General features: G+C 38.8%; 2 protein-coding genes across 2 annotated transcripts; one reads left to right on the plus strand and one right to left on the minus strand.

Annotated features, from left to right (window-relative positions):
• The first annotated feature begins 7,501 nt into the window (after positions 1 to 7,501).
• On the plus strand, positions 7,502 to 9,012 carry LOC6564671 (27 kDa glycoprotein). Its single transcript, XM_001991532.3, has one exon. The coding sequence runs from the start codon at positions 7,504 to 7,506 to the stop codon at positions 8,470 to 8,472; it is 969 nt and encodes a 322-aa protein (XP_001991568.1). The 5' UTR covers positions 7,502 to 7,503; the 3' UTR covers positions 8,473 to 9,012.
• A 9,613-nt stretch (positions 9,013 to 18,625) lies between these two features.
• Positions 18,626 to 19,814, minus strand: LOC6564670 (succinate--CoA ligase [ADP/GDP-forming] subunit alpha, mitochondrial). Its single transcript, XM_001991531.2, has one exon. The coding sequence runs from the start codon at positions 19,782 to 19,784 to the stop codon at positions 18,780 to 18,782; it is 1,005 nt and encodes a 334-aa protein (XP_001991567.1). The 5' UTR covers positions 19,785 to 19,814; the 3' UTR covers positions 18,626 to 18,779.
• Positions 19,815 to 20,540: the final 726 nt, after the last annotated feature.

A 20,540-nucleotide genomic window follows, 5' to 3' on the forward strand; every position in this document is an offset into this window, starting at 1 on the left:
CTTTGTCTATTTTTATTTTGTCTTCTGTGTGTTTCACTTCTTTTGGCCAATTTCTGTACACAGATATTCGTACACATTCATATGTGTTGCATGCAATTTCGTTGGAATAAAAAGAACTGGAGCGCTTGAATCTAAAATGCAAACATGTTTCAACGAGCTTCGTGTATGCCACACATAAATACAGAGAGAGAGAGAGAGAGGCATGATACGTGTAGTTGCCGGCGACTATTTGCTTGTTTGCCTATTTTGCCTGTGACTGTGTCAAAGACGAAAGAAGCTGGCAGCGGCTCTTCAGATTTGTGTATTCCTCAAATTCATTGAATTCAGAATTTCAGAGCGAAAAGAGTCAACGAATGGGTAGCCGGCGAGTTGCATGCATAGCTCATAGCCACGGACTACAGACCATCGGACAATCGTACAATCGGAAATTCAAACGCAATCAACATGAAAAACTCAAGGGAGTACAAAAATAAAAAGAAATAGAAAAATGGAAGCTAAACCAATAGCAGCGAAGCGGATCGAGTTCAGTTTGATAAACGCCTGCTGGTTGATAGACTTCCTGCCGTTTCTGTGTCCGCCATATGTAAAACTGTTGCGGCGACTGCTGAAATCCTTTACCCATTTGGGAATATTAGACAAGTGCGATAATGCTGCGAAAGTTCGCATATGCTAAAACAATTAATTACCTATTATTTCCGTGAGAATATCATTGTACATAGGTACATAGGCATGGTATATATTTCGGTTATTATTATATATATTTTCTAAATACGTTACCAGTTACCAGTATGTTACGTATGCTTAACTAATTTGTTATATATATATTGATATTGATATGATATATCAAGCCCAGATCAAATTCAGATAAAATCATGAAAAGACATCTGCGAAAGCTGACCCTCAGGTAAAGTACTCCGACTGGATTACCGTAAAAACGTCTGAGAATTTGGGACTCACTCAGCTTAGAAAACTGTCCTAATTGTACTCTGTTACTGAATGTATCCAGAATATCCAATTTAAGAGCTAAGCCAAGCAAGCTTGGAAGGTGAATTACAAGCAAAGTCATCCGATACACAATCCCGCCCACAAAAAATGGTCGGTATTTCATAACTAGACTAACCTTGTTCTATTGCACCTCTTATCAAATATCTTATTGGTATCGAAATAATGCTTATATTATATTATATATAAACATATTTCATAAGCATAAGTAATAGAATTAAAAGCTATTTGGTAATTTTTATAGTTGAAGAAGATGAAGAACGGATGCTGTGAAATTTGCCTTGATAAAAAATAATTGACGAGGAGCCAGTGGAAAACATATTTAAATTAATAATTAATTTCTTCAAGTTGCTGTTTATTCTTTCTAGATGTGACAAACCAAACATCAATTTCTTGACTTACTAAGCTAATCGAATATTTACAGAAAAGTGTTGAATAAAGTTCTTTCCCTTGCAAACACTGAACGCAAAGCTGAATTTCAAGTGGATGCAGGGTTCAGCTCGTGCAAAAAGCGAATATGCTTCAAACCTTCGTTGATGTCGGATCAAACAAAACACACACATGCCAACACACACACACGCGCATATATATATATATATATATATATATATATACATACTCATCAAACGTATCGTATCAAAATCATCGACAGTCAGTTCTTGAGCTCTTTGTGATTGCTGTCTGGCATTAAAAAAGAGCCGACCTGTCCCAATTGTTGTTGGTGTTGTTGTTGTTGAAGACGGGTTCCGGAGGCCGGAGTCCGTTGAACGTTTCAATTCACAACTGACTGATTTTTTGGGGCTACGGCCATAAAATGCACATATAATATGACTTTATCTGGGCGGCCAGCAGTCAAACGTTTGGCATTGAAATGGGTACAAAATGTGTTTAATGTTAAGTTTTTAATACAATGCGAACAGTCGAAAGTTGATTTATGGCCAATACAAATACAAACAAACACACACACACACACACACACATTCAACCCCTGTAAACACACAAAAGCCAGCAAATTTTGCTCGCATTGTTGTGCTGAAAGTTGTCCCTAAACGATATCTGTTTATACAAATACAATGCGCTTGTTAATATTCCAAAGTTTTGAATTTGATTACTTAACTTGGTTTATGGCAATTGTATTTTAAATTTAGTAAAATGAGATGAGTAAATAGCTAATTATTAAAGCTAAGCTAAGCTAAGTTAAGGCACCAGTAATGAAATTAAAGTCTGAAAATATTGGAATATGGGTTATGATATAAATAAAAACTTCCTTCAAATGGTATAAGAGTATTCCAACAATACCGAAATCTTTACATACAAATTTACCTACTTCATTTTGCTATCCTGATTCTAGTCGATTTAATATATTAAAAAACTGGTATTTAATTTGCCAATCGCCACTGCACCAAAAGTTATCTTTATATGCAAAGAAGCTTGAATTCCAAATTAATTTAATAATTTTGAAAATGTAATTTTGTTGTCACAAAATGCAGTATTATAAATTTAACGTGCTTTCGTTAATAGGTTGTTACCTCGTTTTTTATATTTATAAATATATGAAATCTTACGTATAAAATGAATTAATGTAATTTATGTGTCCTTAAATTGTTGTATTGCAATTAAAAACTAATATCTTGTTGTATAAATAAATAATAAATATATAAATATAGCTATCTGTTGCTCTTGCATTGAGGCATTGAGGTCTTCAAATTTATAGACTAGAACCACAGGATCTGCTGAGCAAAAGGAACGCTTAAGAAAAAGCAAGACAGCTGGCAGGCAGTTGGAAAATGGATGGATTGTGGCACACAACACAACACAACCAAATACAACCCATTGTGAGCTGCATCTGCAACTGCAACATCATAATCATTGATTGGGGACCAATGTGTGTGTGTCATTCACACCTGGCTACCTGGCTACCTGGGCCTGGACAGCTAAATCGCCAAATTGTGAAAAGCATTGTGGAATCAAACGGAAACCATGTACCAGCCATGAAGATGATCAGCCAGCCGCTGCCGACCAAAATGATGGCGACCATGGATGGTGACAGTGACATCAAAGTGATAATGATGCATTGACAGCAGCTTTGTTTCCTTTCATTCGTTTTTAGAGTTGCTATTGCTGTTGCTGTTGCTGCTTTTGTTACTGTTATTTGTTTTTGGGCACTGGGAAACAGCATCAGCTAAAAATCAATGCAATTTGACAGATATCAAGCTGTATGGTATTTGACACATGCGACATTGGCGCTGTTGCCATTGTCAGAAACTGCATGTGCACCATGGACATGAACACGTACACATACAGCAACATGAGACCAAGGGGAGATCAACAGGGAAGGAGAGGGGAAGGGGGAGGGGGTAGTTGGATTTGAAGTAGTCTCTATTTGAAGTTGCTGTATGGCTGGCTGCCTCTGCCAGTGCAATTGCAATTGTTTTTCATAGTTGTGGCACTCAGCCTTTGACACAAACTTTGTCAGTTTATTGATTGTGATTTCGATCCCCTTTCCTGTCACATGCATTCAGATATCGCGTAGGTGTGCCACAGCTCCATTTTACTCCTCGGCATCATTTTCAATGAGACTCGTCTCATGCAGCTCAAACGCGTGTTATGGATTTACATTTCTCAGTAATATACCCTGTAGTTGTGAGCTGTGTGACAAGCGGTGTATTAGCTGACGAAATGAGATAAGATTCGATATATTCAGTTTCAGCAATCGATACTACATCGATCCATTCCGAGAATAATAATTTATTATACAGGCACAATTTTCTTCGGGTTATTCATAATTTAACTGCCTAAAAGTGTAAAAATAATAAATAAAAAAGTGTAATTAGAAGCAGAAATATATTCGAGCTTATAAAATAAAAAAAGCACATGACTTGAACCCAGTGTATACATAAATTATAAAAAGAGTTCATCAAACAGTAAACAATTAAATCGAAACATAATTCTTGACTATCTCGAATTTAGTTTTTATCCACGTAAATTGCAAAGCTGAATTACCATAAATTATTTTTAATGTTTGCATTCGAAGTAGTATATTAGTATTCAGTAGAACAAAGTATGTGCAAACTTGGATATTTTTTGATTATTTTTCTGTGTGTCGTATTTAAATTTTTACTGGACAAAAAGTTTGCTGTCATTTGTTTCTAGTTATTGCCAGAGTGAATTTATTTTTGTTGCAAGTGCTCGGGACTAAACGCAGTAGAACACACAGCCACTGACCCCACCGCTGACAATTGATTGCGGACAACCAACAAGCAAATTTTCAATCCATTTGCCATTTGCCATTTGCTATTTGCCATTTGGAGTCTGTGTTTGCGGTTTACATTCAATTAAATTGCAATGCACTCCTCAATGGATTTTAACTGTAACAATTACCTTTGAACAGCCACTAGAATAGCTTCGAAGACTGTCACGATCAGAAATCCATTAAAAAGAACACAAAACGAGTTTGATGTGTGTAGGTAACTGTTTTCGAGTTTGGTTAATCAATTGCACACAGCTTGTGCCTTTGTTATTAAGCCGCTCACCCTTAAAATCAATGTTTGGCTGACCTCTGTTTATGCTATACATAGATATCTATATATATCTATATACACACACATTATTATAATAGGATTCCTGTGTGCGTTTCAATTAATCGCTCATGCAGTGCTTGATTATGAAAATGAATTGCTTGCATTAAACAGCACACAGATACATTCATAAGTATATACAAATTCGGTTGCAAATTGACCCGACACACACTCACACATGCACACGGACACAGATGGCTGTATGCTGAACAATAAGCCAACTTAATTTACCAATGGATCATCATCATCAGCATAATCATCTAAATGGCATCACACGCACTGCAAAAACGGAAACGGAAACGTTGAAAAAGCAATTGCCAATGCTCGTCGCCGACGCCGACGTCTATGCCAACGTTTAGTAAACAGTTGCAATTTATTGGCAGCTGCAATTATTTGGCAAACTTGCTTCATGCCAATTATGCCGCAAGTTGAGCATGAAAATTATGACATTACGCAAAAGCAAAGCACGTGGCTATGTTATAATGTACACATGAGCAAGTATATACATATACATATACATATATATATATATACATATGTGTCCATTGAGTTTGAGTGTTGCCACAAATCACAAAATGTTCATTTATGCTACCGCCTAACAGATTAAGCGCCATGCAAAAATGCATCCGCGAGTCGAGCGAATCGAGTCGAAGCCTGGTCAGCTGTCTGCAATGGTTGAGTGTGCCATCTATCGGCTGCTGCCACAAATTTGATAAATGCAAATTTTACGCTTTCTGTATGAAATGAAAGCGTACTAATTGCTGCCAACTAGCTAAAGCGACCCAGCAAACCCAGTTTACTCGCACCAACAGCAGAGACCTCGCACACCATTCCATTCACCATGTAGAGGGAATCCTTTGTGCTGTGCCACGCCCTGTAGCAACATCAGTAGCAGAAACAGCAGAAACAGCAGCAACAATTAATTGCCATCATTTTTTAGAATCTTTTCATGCGCTTCATTTCAGTATCACTTCCCATTTCCCTTCCCTACTCGGTGCTCGCTCAAATTCCCATTGCCGAGCTCCCTTTACTTTCGTTCCGTCTCGAGGTGCAGTTAGCTGTAATTTCTGTATTATTGCTACCAAAATTCTTTGTGTAATGCACCCCATGTTTGCTAGCCCATTCTCAAGCCACGCCCCTTGGTCTACGCCTCCCGTTGCCGTGTTGTTTATTGCGTTGCAACTTCCGTTACAAACGAAGATAAATTGTTAGCTTTTTTTTGTTGTTGTTCTGTTTTTCTTTTGGTGTTTATTGTTGCTGTTGTTAGTGTTTTCGTTAGTTGTTCTTGTTGTTTGTTTGTTGTGTTTTCGTTTTTCTATTTGAGTTTGGCCAACAGCTGTTGCTGCTAAAATTGCACCTCCTTTTGGGGCTGCACAGTGGAAGTGCCACAAAAAACTTTTCAAAAATGACGAGATGGTTTTATTGCTTATAAACGACTACTGACAGTTAAGCAAATAATATTGTATGCGTTTTTAGCTGGCTATCAGCATTCAGCTCAAAATGAATTATAAGTCAAGCTCGATCCGCAGCAAAACAATCTCAAAATGTTCAGTAATCGTGACTGAATCTTATCATTGCATATAATCGATTTGGGGTCATAGTTTGAGTCTATTTGTTCTCACGTGCCGTTTCCCGCAACCCGATTCACAAAACACTAAGCAAAAGTGAGCCTGGAACACATTTATGGAGTCAGCAGTCTGAATACTAAGCACAGCATATACAAAGCATATACAAAATACAAATTAGATTTAACAAATGTATAGCCCATATATACAACTGTGTAAGTATTTTATAAATTGGTGGGGAATATTAGCTTCTGGAATACATTAGACGTAAGAGAAAATCCAAATCATTGTTTAATCGGTGGCTAATCTATAAAGAAATAAATATTTCTTTATCATAATTTCAATTGGTTTTCAAGCCATCTACAACTACATATTTAAGTATGCTTAAATATTTAATTATTACTCTTGTGTAAAGATGAGTTCAATAAACCTATTTAGCTTTGAAATCAGTTCATATTTTCATTTAATTTGTGTTTGCGCACAAATTCATTAAATAAATATGAAAAGGATAAAAGCAAGTTTACATTTTGTGGCACAAAACCCTGCATCTTACCATCTGTGGCATAAGTAATCCAAAATTTTTTACGAAACTTGCAACTATTTCCGCCCTTACGATTTATGCGAGCAACCCCCTCATCAGTTCCTCCCCCCGTCCACCGCCAGCTTGTTTGAATCTTAACTGTAAGCTGCGTCTGCTGTTCGTCGTCGTCGTCGTCTCGAAAATGTTGCATTTGCTTTTCAGCATGACTTGATTAATTATTTGTTACAAGCACATTCAAACTAACAAACAAACACACACACACACACACACACACATACACACACTTGCTGTATATGTATTAATATGTATCTATGTTTTTATTTTTGGTGCTGGCGGCTAGCGATAATCTCGTACATTGACCGCTGCTCGTACACTCGAAAAAAATCATCGTGACTTATAGGTTTTTATACTTTTGACGCCAAATGTAACGTTATCATTAAGAATGTTTATCTTAACTTTATCTAAGGTTTGCTTTATTGGTATTAAATACTATTAATAAACATTAGTATTTTAAGAAAAACATTTTAAATAGCTTATAAATTCAAATAATTTAATTTGATAAAACTAACGATTTTACGACGATCCCTGAAGTTATTTCTAAAAACAAGATCAATGTTCATGGCGATTTTCTACAATTTTTGGGCGATTTTTTTGCGAGTGTAGCTTGGCGTTAATCTCACTAGACCCAGTAGCATTAGGGCGAAGCTCGTTAACTGTGTCGACGTCCACTGATAAGATAAGCGCATGTTTCAGTAGCGATGGCGACAGCTCGAGATAGCTCAGCTAAGCCCAGAAGCGGAGCAGATGGCGGTCAGTCATGGAGCGAGCACTAAACGGAACGCGTCAACTGCTCGCAGTAGTTATAAGCTGCTGCTTGTGCTTCAGTTTGAGTGCGGCACAATTGTCGCTTGCAACACATGATGCGGCCAGCATCAAGGATCTGAATGAGTTGGGCTCCCACTATCTGCCCGCTGGCTATGCAGCGATTCAACCGAACGTGACACTCGACGATCTGCAACGCCTGATGGAGCAGAAGTGCCTGAAGGCGAACGCACCTTTGCCCGCCAGCGAGGTGAATGCGACGAAACTGACCGCTGATATACAGCAGGCAGCTGGCCGTCTGATGCAGTGCATCAATGGGCTGGTCAATATCAGCGTAGTCATGGACGAGGTGGAGACGGCGCGTCCTCGCGGCGATCTTGATGTTGTCTTTGAAAAGTACTGCCTGCGAATGCCGCGTGCCCGCGAATGCATCACGGATTTCAATGCGGCCCTGTTGCCATGTATGACGCGCGAGGAGCGCTCGCACAATGCGATGATGCTGCGCATCATGGGCAAGCTGCTGGATTTTGTGTGCTACAAGAATGGCGATCAGATCGCGCTCTTTATTGCCGAGGAGGGGCCAGAGTGCTTTCAGCAGCACAAGGACAATGTGGGCAGCTGCTTGCAGACCAGTTTTGGACATTATCTGCCCAGCCAGCTGAACATATCGCAAGTGCAGCTGCCAGATCTGGTGCTCGGACCGCGCCAGTGCACCGAATTGCATGACTTCGAGAGCTGTGTCGTGCGCCATCTGGAGACGTGCAGCAACATCACGCCCAGCAACATTGTGGAATCAATGTTCCGCTATGTGCGCAAGGAGTCCAACTGCCAGCAGGTCATCGATCGCGTCACCCGGGAGAGTAACGAGGCTTTGGCTCAGAGATCTGGCGCTGCCAGCACCTGGAGCGCCTCATTGACTATTGCAGCCCTGGCTGTGCGCGTTGCCTCTGCTTACATATTATAATATTAGTAAGAATACTTCAAGTGCGATTACATGCTTACTTTGTTTTTTTTTTTTTTTTTGCATTAACTGTGTGTATTTTATAATTATTTTTAATAAAGTCCACGCTGCGTATGCGCAATGTGTCCGTAAGCCGCTTAACGGCTTGGCCTTAAATGCCCGCCAGCTGAAAGGAGAAGTTCCAAAGTGTTAAGTTAAAAGCTGCATAAACACAAGCCTGAAATATGAATAGAAACCAGCCAGCAGCAGCAACCAGCAGCCAACAGCAGCAACCAGCAGCCAACAGCTGCCAGAAGCAGCCATTGCTTATCGGCTAGTTAGCAGCCGGGTCAGTTGTCCGTCCGTCGTTCGCTCTGTCGTTCGTTGTCCGTTGGGTTTGCTGACTGGGCCGGTGTCTTATCAGCGACTCGCTGGCAAAACAATGAGAATGCTATGGTACACTCAGCAAAACAAAAATATGCCTTAATAGAATGCTGAACATCAGCTTCCATTATAAATTTTTTTTTAGTGCATTTCTAAAACAATATATTGCGTCTCTCTCAATTTAAGTGTTTTTCATTTCATAATTTGATTGTTGTTTTACGAATTTGAAAACAACTTATAAGCTTTCATGGTTGAATTTGAAAAAAAGGCATACTTGACTTTGATTCTAACTCGGAGACCCACATTGCTATTCTGTTGAATTCTGAAATCTAGAACGATTTTCACTCTATGTTCTACGGCACATTTTTTCTGAGTGTATGGATGGGTGTCAGCTTGCAGCTTGCATAAACTGTGAGCAGCATGTAATTTTGAAAAATTTTAGCCAAGTGAGGCGCACTTTGGACTCTGGAATGCGATAGCTGGACTGGTGGCCTGATTGACCAGCTCATCACTCTTGGAAGCAAATTGGTTTGGCAGTCAAGTCAAATGCTGCCTCAAGATTACCTCGCACTCTCGCTATCTCTCTCTATCTCTACATATATATATATATCTCTTCAGCTCGTAAATCGTAAAAAATTGCGTATAAATCTAAACGAAAGGAGCGAGAAAAAGCGCAACTGTCATCATTTCATAAAGAGAGCGACAAATGCGGTACAGTAAAGTTCAATACTTGTAGCTGGACGTGAACGTGAAAGTGGAAGTGGTCATGGTCGATGACGATGACTATGACGATGACGACGACATCTTTTGGAACAGTCGAAGCGTGAAATGAATGAAGTTTTACATGGCTTAGTTCAGTTTCTGTACGCATTTTTTTCTCATTTCACTGGCATGGTCTTAAATGGATTGGGCAACAAATGAAATGGAATGGGCCCGGTAAAGATGAGAATTATATTTTTTTTACTTATAAGTAAATGATTAGCACAACATTTTGGTGACTTAGTCTGTTGTGAAGTGGAACGAAATATAATAGCATGGAGTGCATTGAAATGGTAAAGTTTTCCTTTTATATTTAAATAGTGATCATTAAGTGATATAAAATGCAATGTAATGGTCTGTATTAGAATGGAATACAATTTGTTTGATATTGATAAAAAACGATAAGCTATAGATTGGTCCAATTCAATTAATCCCTCTTTATCATTAAATTATTTTCGATATTTTTTAATATCAACTTTTTTGTTTGCGTAAATCTGATTACTTAAAACTGTCAATTGAACACTCAAAATGGATTTAGCTTCTTAAAATTTATTCATCGTATTTCATTTCCCATCAGCTGAGAGCCCTGTGCACCAAGCACCAAGCACCACGCACCAGCAATCAGCAATCGCATTCAGAGTGGCTGAGGAGGAATGAAGGGGCCAAGTTGGAAGTGTTTCCTCAGTTAGTTGGTTAGTTAGTGAACTGTTTGAAACAGCTAACAAGTCATAAATGTTAAAAACTTAATTAGGCTTGCAGACAGCAGTCCGTTTCGGTGCTGCCTCTATTCTCTATTCTCAATTCACTATTCTCAGTTCTCATCCTTCTGCTTGCCAGTTGGAGGTATGTGGCAGAGCCATTCATGTTTGCCAATGCCCATTGGCAGTGGGTAACGGGCGCAGGCACTTTATTATTGATGTGAAAAATGCGGAAAATGAATGTGTTTCCGGTGCTTTTCGCGAGTTGCCCGCTAAATTGCAGCGGCCATGAATCATTCGACTTCGGCGGCAACTGCGACTTCAAATTCAACTTCAGTATGAGCTTCAACTTAGCATTCCCCATTCACCATGTAGACAAACTTTGTACGTGCAACGCGCAATGTTGTCAGCCAAAGTGTAGCGAAACTGGCAAAGCCTGAGCAAAAGCAGAAACCTTCGGTGGGGGTGGAGTTGTCTCAAAACTTGGCTGAGCAAATAATTGCACGTCATTGGCCAAATTATTGGCTCTGCATCGGGAATGAGGCAAATGGCAAGCCAAATAAGTTAAGATTCAAGCGAAGTCTAAAGTCCAAAGTTTAAAAATAGAAAAGAACAAGCAAACAATATATGAACAAAACAAAAAAAATAAATGGAATAGAACTATTAGGAAAATTCGTTGAGTTGCCATTGCATTTTTCCAAAAACAGAAACTTAAAAAGTGAATTTTTCGATTATTTTTTCAAGAAAACGTATCTTCAACTTTTGATGTAGAATGATGTATAAAGAGGGTTTCATAAAAGTAACTCGGAGTTAGGATAATTATTGGCGAAGATTTAACAGTTTGCATTTGAATTTTTCCAAAAAATAAACTTAAAACATGCATTTTTGGATTTTTTTTCAAGAAAACGTATCTTTAACTTTTTTTTTGTATGTAGCAATTATATTTAAACATTAATCAACCTATTGAAAGGTTATAAAACATTGATTTGTATGAATGAATAATAGCAGTGAATTTAAATCTACAACATAAACATAAAACTGGTTTTACCAGATAATAAATAACGAGGATAAATCAGTTTGAATTTGAATTTTTCCAAAAAAAAAAATACTCAAAATGTGATTATATAAAAAATACACTCAGAAAAAAGATTTTAGAAAATCACTGTGAACTTAAACTATAAAATAATTTACATATATAAGTCGTCAAATAATTTACATTTATAACATTCAATAAAAATTGTGCTTTACTCAAACGGACACCTTGCCTATCCGAGAAAGAGAGCAACAGATAGATAGAGAAATATAGATATAGAGAGAGAGGGAGAGAGAGAGAGAGAGAGAGTGTGAGAGAAGGAGGGAGAACTTAATATTATTCTATAGGCAATGCTATAAGTGATCAGAAATACAATATCCATCTACATACATGTCCTGTCTTGTTGTTCGTCCTGCTGCACGTCGCACAGCTTAAGTTTGTTACATATTGAAGGCACGTATGCCTCTCTATGTCTGTGTGTGTGTGTGTATCCAGGTGTGTGTTTGTGTGTGTGTGTGTGTGTACTTTTGCGCTTTTGTCTGTGCCTGTGCGAAGCGACATGTGTGTGCATATTGGCTTTACGCATGAGTGTGTGAGGGATTTGGCAAAGTGTTTGTGTGGAAGTCTGAAAGACATCACAGCCGGTGTCTGTCTGTGTGAGTGTGCGTGTGTATGTGTGTGTGTATGTGTGTGTGTGTGTGTGTGTGTGCGTGTATGTAACGTATGTGTGTGCGCTTGTTGTGAATGTGTGGCCATATTTGGTATCCACAAAGTACGTATACTTTGGGGTCTAATTTGCGGTTGCTGGCGCAGCTCAATTTACAAGTGAGAAATTAAGATGTCGACAAAACTTTTGGCCGAACACCTCAATGGTGGCAAAGCAGATGCGCACACTTCAACCCCAACCGAACTGCTCTCCCCATCCGCTTTTTTAGTGGAGTTTAAAAACCGCAAGGTGGGCATGCTGAGATGCCACAAAGTCTGAGTGTTATTGCCGCAGTAACCAATGCACTTTGCAACTCTGTTTCGCTCTTTCGTGTTCTCGAGCTGGGCTACAAAAAAAAACTTCCAGATGCCGAAGCAGCGGTCAGCTTACACATAGAGACACAATCAAATATATATAGTTATTACTCTGAGAGTATTTTATTTGTAAAGTTCTGAGAATCATTTAAAAAACAATGTCTCGAACGAAATGTTGCCATCATTAAATCACAGTTGAGGCATCTACACAGAAATCTTGTTAACTATTAACAACTGCACTTTTCGAAATTCGCAATTCTCTTGGGGTTTTTCTTTTTCTAATTCCAGGGTGTTTTAGACACATTAAGTATTACTGAATGCGTACTTAGATGTCATAGCACATGGATTGTTAAATCTGTTGCATACTTTTACGTCCAATTTTGTTCCGATGATTTCAATAGCTGCAAATGGTTTTTGTGATTTTCAAATAAAAGAAAATATTTAAATGCAATTCTTATGTGATTTCTCGAATATTTGCAGCAACTCAATTAGTTTGACCTCGTTTCAGGCTGCAGATTCCTGAGATTGTAAACAATTGAATGCTCGTAAAGCACATTGGTGCACTTCAATTAAATTTCATATATTTTTTAGCTGCGCGATGAAAGCTGCTCATAGTCATTTTGTAACACTGATTCCACAGCTCGCCAACGCCTGCTATTTTCAGCTAGTCCCACTGGGGCATAACTAGCTACTTTAAATTTGATGAAAGCGGCATATTAAATTTGTTGACAGCACTCAGACGCAGTCAAAAAACAAAGCGAAACACTCGTAATGAGATTAAAGTCAGCCCTTTGTGGTGGGTGTGGACTGTCCAAAAATTATGCATAGATACTTGATGGGCTGGCTGGGGACTGCTGTGCCGTCACATGCGGCGTATACGCAATGTCAGCAAATTTCCCACAAATTGCAAAATTTTAAACGGATGCTGTTGTTATAATTGTTGTTGTTGCTTTTCGCTGTTTGTTTTTATTTTTTGTTTTGGTGGTCTTTGCTCAACGCAAACTTTATTAATTGCAGCCGCAAGCGTTCCTAATCCACGCCCAGCAGCGCTTGAAACTATTAAAATGCGCTATTTTCATTTTTATAGTATACCTTGCACATTTCAAACGCGCTGAATCGATGATATATATAATCTAAATGAAAAAGTGCACTTGATTGAACTTGGAATTGAGCTTGCTTTCTAAAAACATTTCACGAATACATTACTTTTATGTACAAATTAAAACTGATTGAAAATGTTATTTTTGTTTACAGAATATGCCGTAGTTTGTTACATTTGTGTGTTATAACTTTTATTTGAATTTATTTATTTTTTAAATTACGCTTATTTGTGCATATTTAATTGAATTCCTCAAACACATGATGCATAACTATTTTTGTTGTTGTTTTTGTTTTCTTTTTTTAAAAAGGTTTTTTGGTCAACAGTCAACGAACTTTTCTAATTATTTGCGCGCTAAGCAAAAAAGTTGACAGCTTTTAACCATGTGCTGGAAAATTTGCATAGTTTGCAACTGACATTCTGCTAAAAAGATTGGGCTGAAATGTGGGGGCAAGGGATGCTAGAGGAGACTGATGCACATGGTGTTAATGGATATAGTTCAGCTAGCTTTCGATGATTTTTTAATATGCACAATAATGCACAAAAATATTAATTTTAATAATAAATTTAGGATTCATTTATTATAGCAATGTAAATATAAGATACGAGTATTGTAAGTATATAAGATATTTATTTGCACAACTGTGCCACGGATTTCTCATCTAATCTTTCTCTGCACATTTTCTTTATGTTAAATGTACAGTGTCAATTGTTTTAAACATTCCGAACATAAACCGCATACTCGTACACCAACTAAAATATGCACAATGACAGACATGTAAATTGCGTGAAAGTTGATTGCGTTACATATTTGAAATCATTCGTAATCATTGAAAACATTGGTAATCATTTCCAATCGAAACTTCGACCAATAAAATCTCAATTGTCACAATTGTCGATTTAGTGACATCTGTGAGCGAACCAAACCCACCGACCTGGTTTGACGTGTGTCTGTGCACGATGGGGGCAGGATCTGTGGTGGCACGTGCACCATTTCACTTGTTTGGTGTTTTCCAGCAAAATGAAACACAAAATAAACGAAAAGTAAATATATCTGTAATGGGATTGCTGAAGGCTGTTCCAGTTTCTACGCTCAAGGCTGGAGGCTCGCTGTTTTTGGATATTATGTTTTAGTAATGGTTTCGGTTTCGGGTTAAGGCAATTGAGAACGAGGCCAACACCAAGTTCCGTTGTACGCTCTGCATAAATTGCATAAATTGACAAATTCGTTTTGACTAGTTGAGGACGATTTCGTTACACACATTTCTTTTTTTCCATTTGGCAGCAAGTGTCTACTGTCTAAAACCCCCCAACTCTCCCGCTCATCTTCTTGAGTTGACAACCAGCGATAACAGCATGGCAAGAAAATAAACCAATTTGGCTTTTCGAACAAAAAATGCGGTTCCAATTGTTAAAGCATCAGATCAGGACGATGATGCAGTAATAATTCTCAATAGCTTCCATTACAAGCAAAATTGTGTGGGCTTTGCTTGCATTTGACAACCCTCAACCCAGAACCCTCAAATCTACTCCTCTTCTGTGCTCAATGTGCGTGTGTGTGTCTTGTTTGAGGTAACTGTGGCATCGTTTTACGGATTGTTTTGCTAGCTCAGCTCAAGGGCTTAGTTTTTCAATTAGTTTGATGTGTGGCGGTCTCATACATTTTTGAGAAACAGTAAGAAAATAGAGATTAAGTGATTGCAATTGAAAAATGAAACTTTTAATACCCATTATTGCTCAGATCCAAAACAGTATGTTAAAAGAGCTTCAATTTAATAATCGAATTGGGGACAGCTTTGACACATTAGTTTTTATTGATTTAATACGTCGCAGAATGTGCAATTTATGCAATGCGCCATGGGAAATTGATTTATAAACAATTTTCGAACGCACTATTTCAAATTTATGTACAATTGCAAGCCTAAATAAATGAGTTATTTTCAATTTAAGGGGATCGGATCAATAATAAATTTGGTGCATCAAGTAAAATAATAATATTCTGGAAAGTGCTGTCACCGATCAATTTATTTTACCCTGAACGCATTGAAAATGATTAAATAGAATAAAAAGCATCTCTATAGAGGAAAAAGCATCTCCGACCCCAAAAATATTATTGATCGCAATTGGATTCCGAGTGATTTGGCCAAATCAGTGAAGAACTAGAAACTTAAAATTGGAAATGTAAGTTTATATCATCTCAGCGATAACATTTTTCGTTTTGTGTATATCGGTACAAATTGATTTCAGATATCGTTTAAAGCACAGTTTAAAATATATTTCTTCGTAGTCAGGGTAGTATTCATTTAACTTGACATGTTGAATATCTGTCAATATTTCATTGAGGTCGGGTGCATATTAACTCAAGTATAAATATAATGTCTCAAGTTCTTATAGTCTCAGAAATGTACGTATACTTAATTGGAGAAGATTTCATCTGTCTGAAACATAGATTTGCACACACTATACGGCTGATACTTAGAAATGAAGAGAAACAGATGCGGCAGCAGAGCTGGTCGGAGGCAGTAGGCCTCCGGCAAGCCAGATGTCTCCTAGGTGGTTATAATCTTAAGCGATTTAAGCAAGTTATAACCATGGGAAAGAACAATCTTAGGATACTTACCGGTCTAATGACGGGACACTGTCGACTAAGAAGTCACCTAACTAGACTAGGTATATATAGTAGCGATCTCAGCAGGTTCTGTGAAAGCGAGGAGGAATCCTCGATACACATCCTAGCAGAATGTGTCGCACTAGCTAGAAGAAGATGTAGTATCCTAGGGTTGCATGTCTTGAATTCTAGAGACATAGAAGACCTCAACCCAACAACGATCCTAGCATTCGCACGGGATCTGGGACTGATGGAGGAGCTGGAGGCTGAGAAGGGGGCATAATAGATCCAAACATTGATTTGCCCAACTTCAAAAAACCATTATTAACCATTTTTAAGCAGAAATTTGTTAGTCAACATTTTTATTATTTTTATGAAGAGCTGTATATAAATGGAATTAGGTCTTAATGTTCACAATATAGCTGGAAAATACATTTACTTAATAATTCAATTAGTTTATAGAGTATTACATTTTAAATATTTCCAATGACGGCAAGCACTGCAACCTGCACTGCAAGCAGCAATTGCCACCTGCCTTTGTGGCGCAATTCACACCACCTTTAAATCAAAAATCAAATTGCAAATTCGTCGTTCGTTCTCTTCTTGTTTCTTTATTCTTAGTTCAAATTTTTGTCTTCGTTTTTGTGACTTGTCTTATTTTAATTGCTTTTCACTGTCAGTGCGGTCGAGTGGCTGTCTCATTGCTTACCACGCTCTCGCCCACGCCCACGCCCACACCCACGCCCCCGCACCAAGAATCCCTTAACTCAGGCCATCCACTCACAGCTCTTGAATGGCATTATCTGGCGGAATGATTCGAAGCGGCAAAGTGTATTTTTCTGCATCTCTCTCTTCCAGCAGTTTTCAATTGAGTTTCGACTTTGCTTTCATTTTGGGGGCGAGGATAAAAAATGCTTTGCCACTTTGTAATTTAAATGAACCACACTCTCACCTGCACTTACATCGATTCTTAATAAGGAAAATTAAACCTGTGCTGCACACTTGGCCAAAGAAGAGCGCCATATGATGGAAACTATTCCATGACACTGCCATCTATCTGTCCATCTCTCTGTGCATATATGTCTGTCTGTTTGTCGGTCTATGCTGGGCTGTCGCTTTTGACAAATAGCTTGCAAAGAAATAACTGACAAAAATACACGTAGCTCAAGTGCAGCGTTGACACCTTGGCAGTTGGCAAAGAAACCAGGCAAATACTTTAAAGCCGTAGACAGAGACACCAACAGCATTTCTGACAGAGATGGGCGACCAACAACTATTTGCCGTATTTATTTTCAACTATGTGTGTGTGTGTGTTTGTATGTGTGTGTATGGCCCTTGAGAGTGTGCAAGTCTCGCTTGTCTCACTTGAGGAGGGCGTGACTGGAACATGGCTGCTGGCATTTAGCAGTTGTTGAAGCCTGGCTACACTTGGCTTCACTTTGCTGCTGCTGAGCTGCTTTTGAATTGCTTTTAGTTGAATTATGCGCCATTTGGTCATATACACAAACACACACACACACACACAGAGAGAGCAACAAATATAGAGAGAGAGAGACGCACCTGACTTTTGCTTGACAGCAAATTATTTAAATATTTGCCAAGCAACTCCCCAGATAGCTGCTAACGCGGCTAACATTGCTGACGTGGCCAACAGTCAGCCAGATGTCTGACTGCAACTGCAAATGTTTTGCATACGCCACACCGACTTCAATTATCAACATAATAGTTGGCAAACGCATCGCGCAGACAACACGAATGCAACATCCCAGCAATAACAAATGCAACAACCACAAAACACAAAAAAAAACAAAGCACAGGAAAAATGTGTTAATTAGTTTATAGCCGCCAGTTAGGCAAAACACGGGAAAATAGCGCTACGACCTGACATGCAGCAGTAGCAACAGCAGCAGCAACAACAACATCAACAGCACACAAAAAAAGCATTGAAAGGAATAGCAGCACCCACAACAACAACGAACACACACAACAAAATAGACAACGTAACAAAATTAGCTTTTTGGCGCACAACTAACACATAAAGTTGACTGAACTTGGCGCTTACGCAAACAAAGCTCATGTTGTTGGTACCCAAGCACCGAGGCAGGTTATTGATTGTGGATCAACCTTATTGTGGGAACAATCTGAGCAGGGTTGGCCCATAAAACAAGTTAGACAAATGCCTGCCAAATGCGCCTTACTTTGACATTTTCTTCCTATCAAACATCGGCAACTAGACCTGAGTGCAGAGATTCAATCGGCGGCCTTATTGGTTGCCATAATTAAGTTGTTAGACTGTGTAAAATATTTTTAGCAAGCGAACTGTATTAAATACAATCCATCGAAAATATTGTGTGAAGCATATTTTAGTTGTTCCTGAAATCTTGTCCAATTCTATATTTGGAAAAAATAATTAAAACTCTTTCTGGGTTTTATCATTTAGTAAAGGTTGTCTGCTTTCCAAATTGAAGCTACGTTCACGTTATTTTCCATATATGCCAACTGGTCCCACATTTTACAAATAAATTGACCAGGTGCTTTAAATTATTTTTAAAATTATTTTTAGCTTAAATGTTAATTAATAACAATTTCAATCTCAAAAAAATCAATATTTGCTAGCAGTATTTGATCGCTTAGCCTTAATGTATGGTATAGTGTAGTTAAAATAAACGTCTAGAATCGTAGTGACAGAAATCAGGCCGATGCTTGCCAAGATCGAGTGATCCTTGCATCTTATTTCTTACTCGTTTTGTCGCTGATCAGCTTTTTGCGCACCATCTCCGCGTGTAGCAGCGTGCCCAAGTGGCAGGGATTGAGGGCAATGACGACGCCCGCAGCTTTGAGTGCCTTCAGCTTGTCGGCGGCGCCTCCCTTGCCGCCGGATATGATGGCACCCGCGTGACCCATTCGACGTCCTGGTGGCGCCGTAATGCCCGCTATGAAGGCCACCACAGGCTTGGCCTCACAGCCGGTGTTGTGCTTGGTGAGATATTCGGCAGCTTCCTCTTCGGCGGTGCCGCCAATCTCGCCGATTAAGATAATGCCCTTGGTTTCCTTGTCGGGCAGAAATATTTTCAGTGCATCAATGAAATTTGTACCATTAAAGGGATCGCCGCCGACGCCGATGCAAAGAGTCTGGCCCAAGCCGACATTCGTTGTCTGATGGACTGCCTCATAGGTTAGGGTGCCGGAGCGGGAGACGATGCCAACTAAGCCGCGCTTGTGAATGTGACCAGGCATTATGCCAATCTTGCACTGATCTGCTGATATGATTCCCGGACAGTTCGGACCCAGCAGACGCGACTTTTCCTGACAATTGAGCATTTGCATAATCCGCACCATATCCATTTGCGGAATGCCCTCGGTGATGACCACAATGAGACCGATCTCGTTTTCAATGGCCTCGCAAATGCCATGCGCAGCATTTGGTGGCGGTATGAAGATGACTGTCGCATCCGGTTTCAGCTCCTTGACGGCCTCCTTAACGTCCTTGAACACGGGCGCGTCCAGATGCTTGGTGCCGCCCTTCTTGGGCGATACACCACCAACAATCTTAGTGCCGTATGCCTTCGACTCCGTTGAGTGGAAGGTGGCCTGCTTACCAGTGAAGCCCTGCACCATTACCTTGGTCTCCTTGTTGATCTTCAGGTTGCAAATGGTTTTTGAGTAGTCCGCCTTGCAGCGCACCAGCATCCGTTGAGCCGCCAAACAGCATCGAGCCCAACTTGAGATGTACATTTTAAAAAATTTTTAAATTACAGAATACTTTATTTTTGTTGATTTTGTTCCGAGCTGTTGAAATAAGTGAATGTAACAAAATGACCTATCGTAGCTAGGCATTGCCTCATAGCCAACTTTATGGCATGATTTCTACTTTTTTTCCTGTCAAGTTAAAAGATCTGCTTGCAAATATAACCCGTAAAGATCAGACTTATGCAACGAAGTTGGAAGTTGTTGGAATGACAAAATTAATATTAAAAACACGATTGTCTAGACACAAACTCGACATTCAAAAATGAAAAGAAACTAAAAAAATACAGCAATTGACCATTTTAGGCAGGGAGTAACCTGACAACAAAAGGTAAACTCTGGAAACTCTGCAGATAATAAATACAGATAGACATGTTAGACTTAATTTCTAAGAAGACCAACCAATTTCGCTCATTTAAATTTGTTAAAAACTCCACAACTGAATGGACGGACGCTGTGAACCTGTCCCTAAAAATTAAAAACCTTTTTTGACGAAGATATGGCTATTTAAAGTTTCAGCCAAATGCATGATTTTTAATCAAATTTTGATTTTTTCCGATTTAAATGCAGTTTTGTTCTCAAGAAGTAGAACTTTTTTTTTTAAATTTAAAGCTAAGGTCAAGCTCATGTTTTTTTTTTAAATATATTTTGTTTTTGCAGGATATCCCTTAATATCTTTCTTAGATGAGTCTGAAGTCAAAATGTATATTTTTAATGTATTTTTGTTTCAAAACTCAAACCAAT

This window comes from Drosophila grimshawi, unplaced genomic scaffold, assembly GCF_018153295.1.
Source record: "Drosophila grimshawi isolate 15287-2541.00 unplaced genomic scaffold, ASM1815329v1 contig_848, whole genome shotgun sequence".
In the NCBI taxonomy this organism is placed as follows: Eukaryota; Metazoa; Arthropoda; class Insecta; order Diptera; family Drosophilidae; genus Drosophila; species Drosophila grimshawi.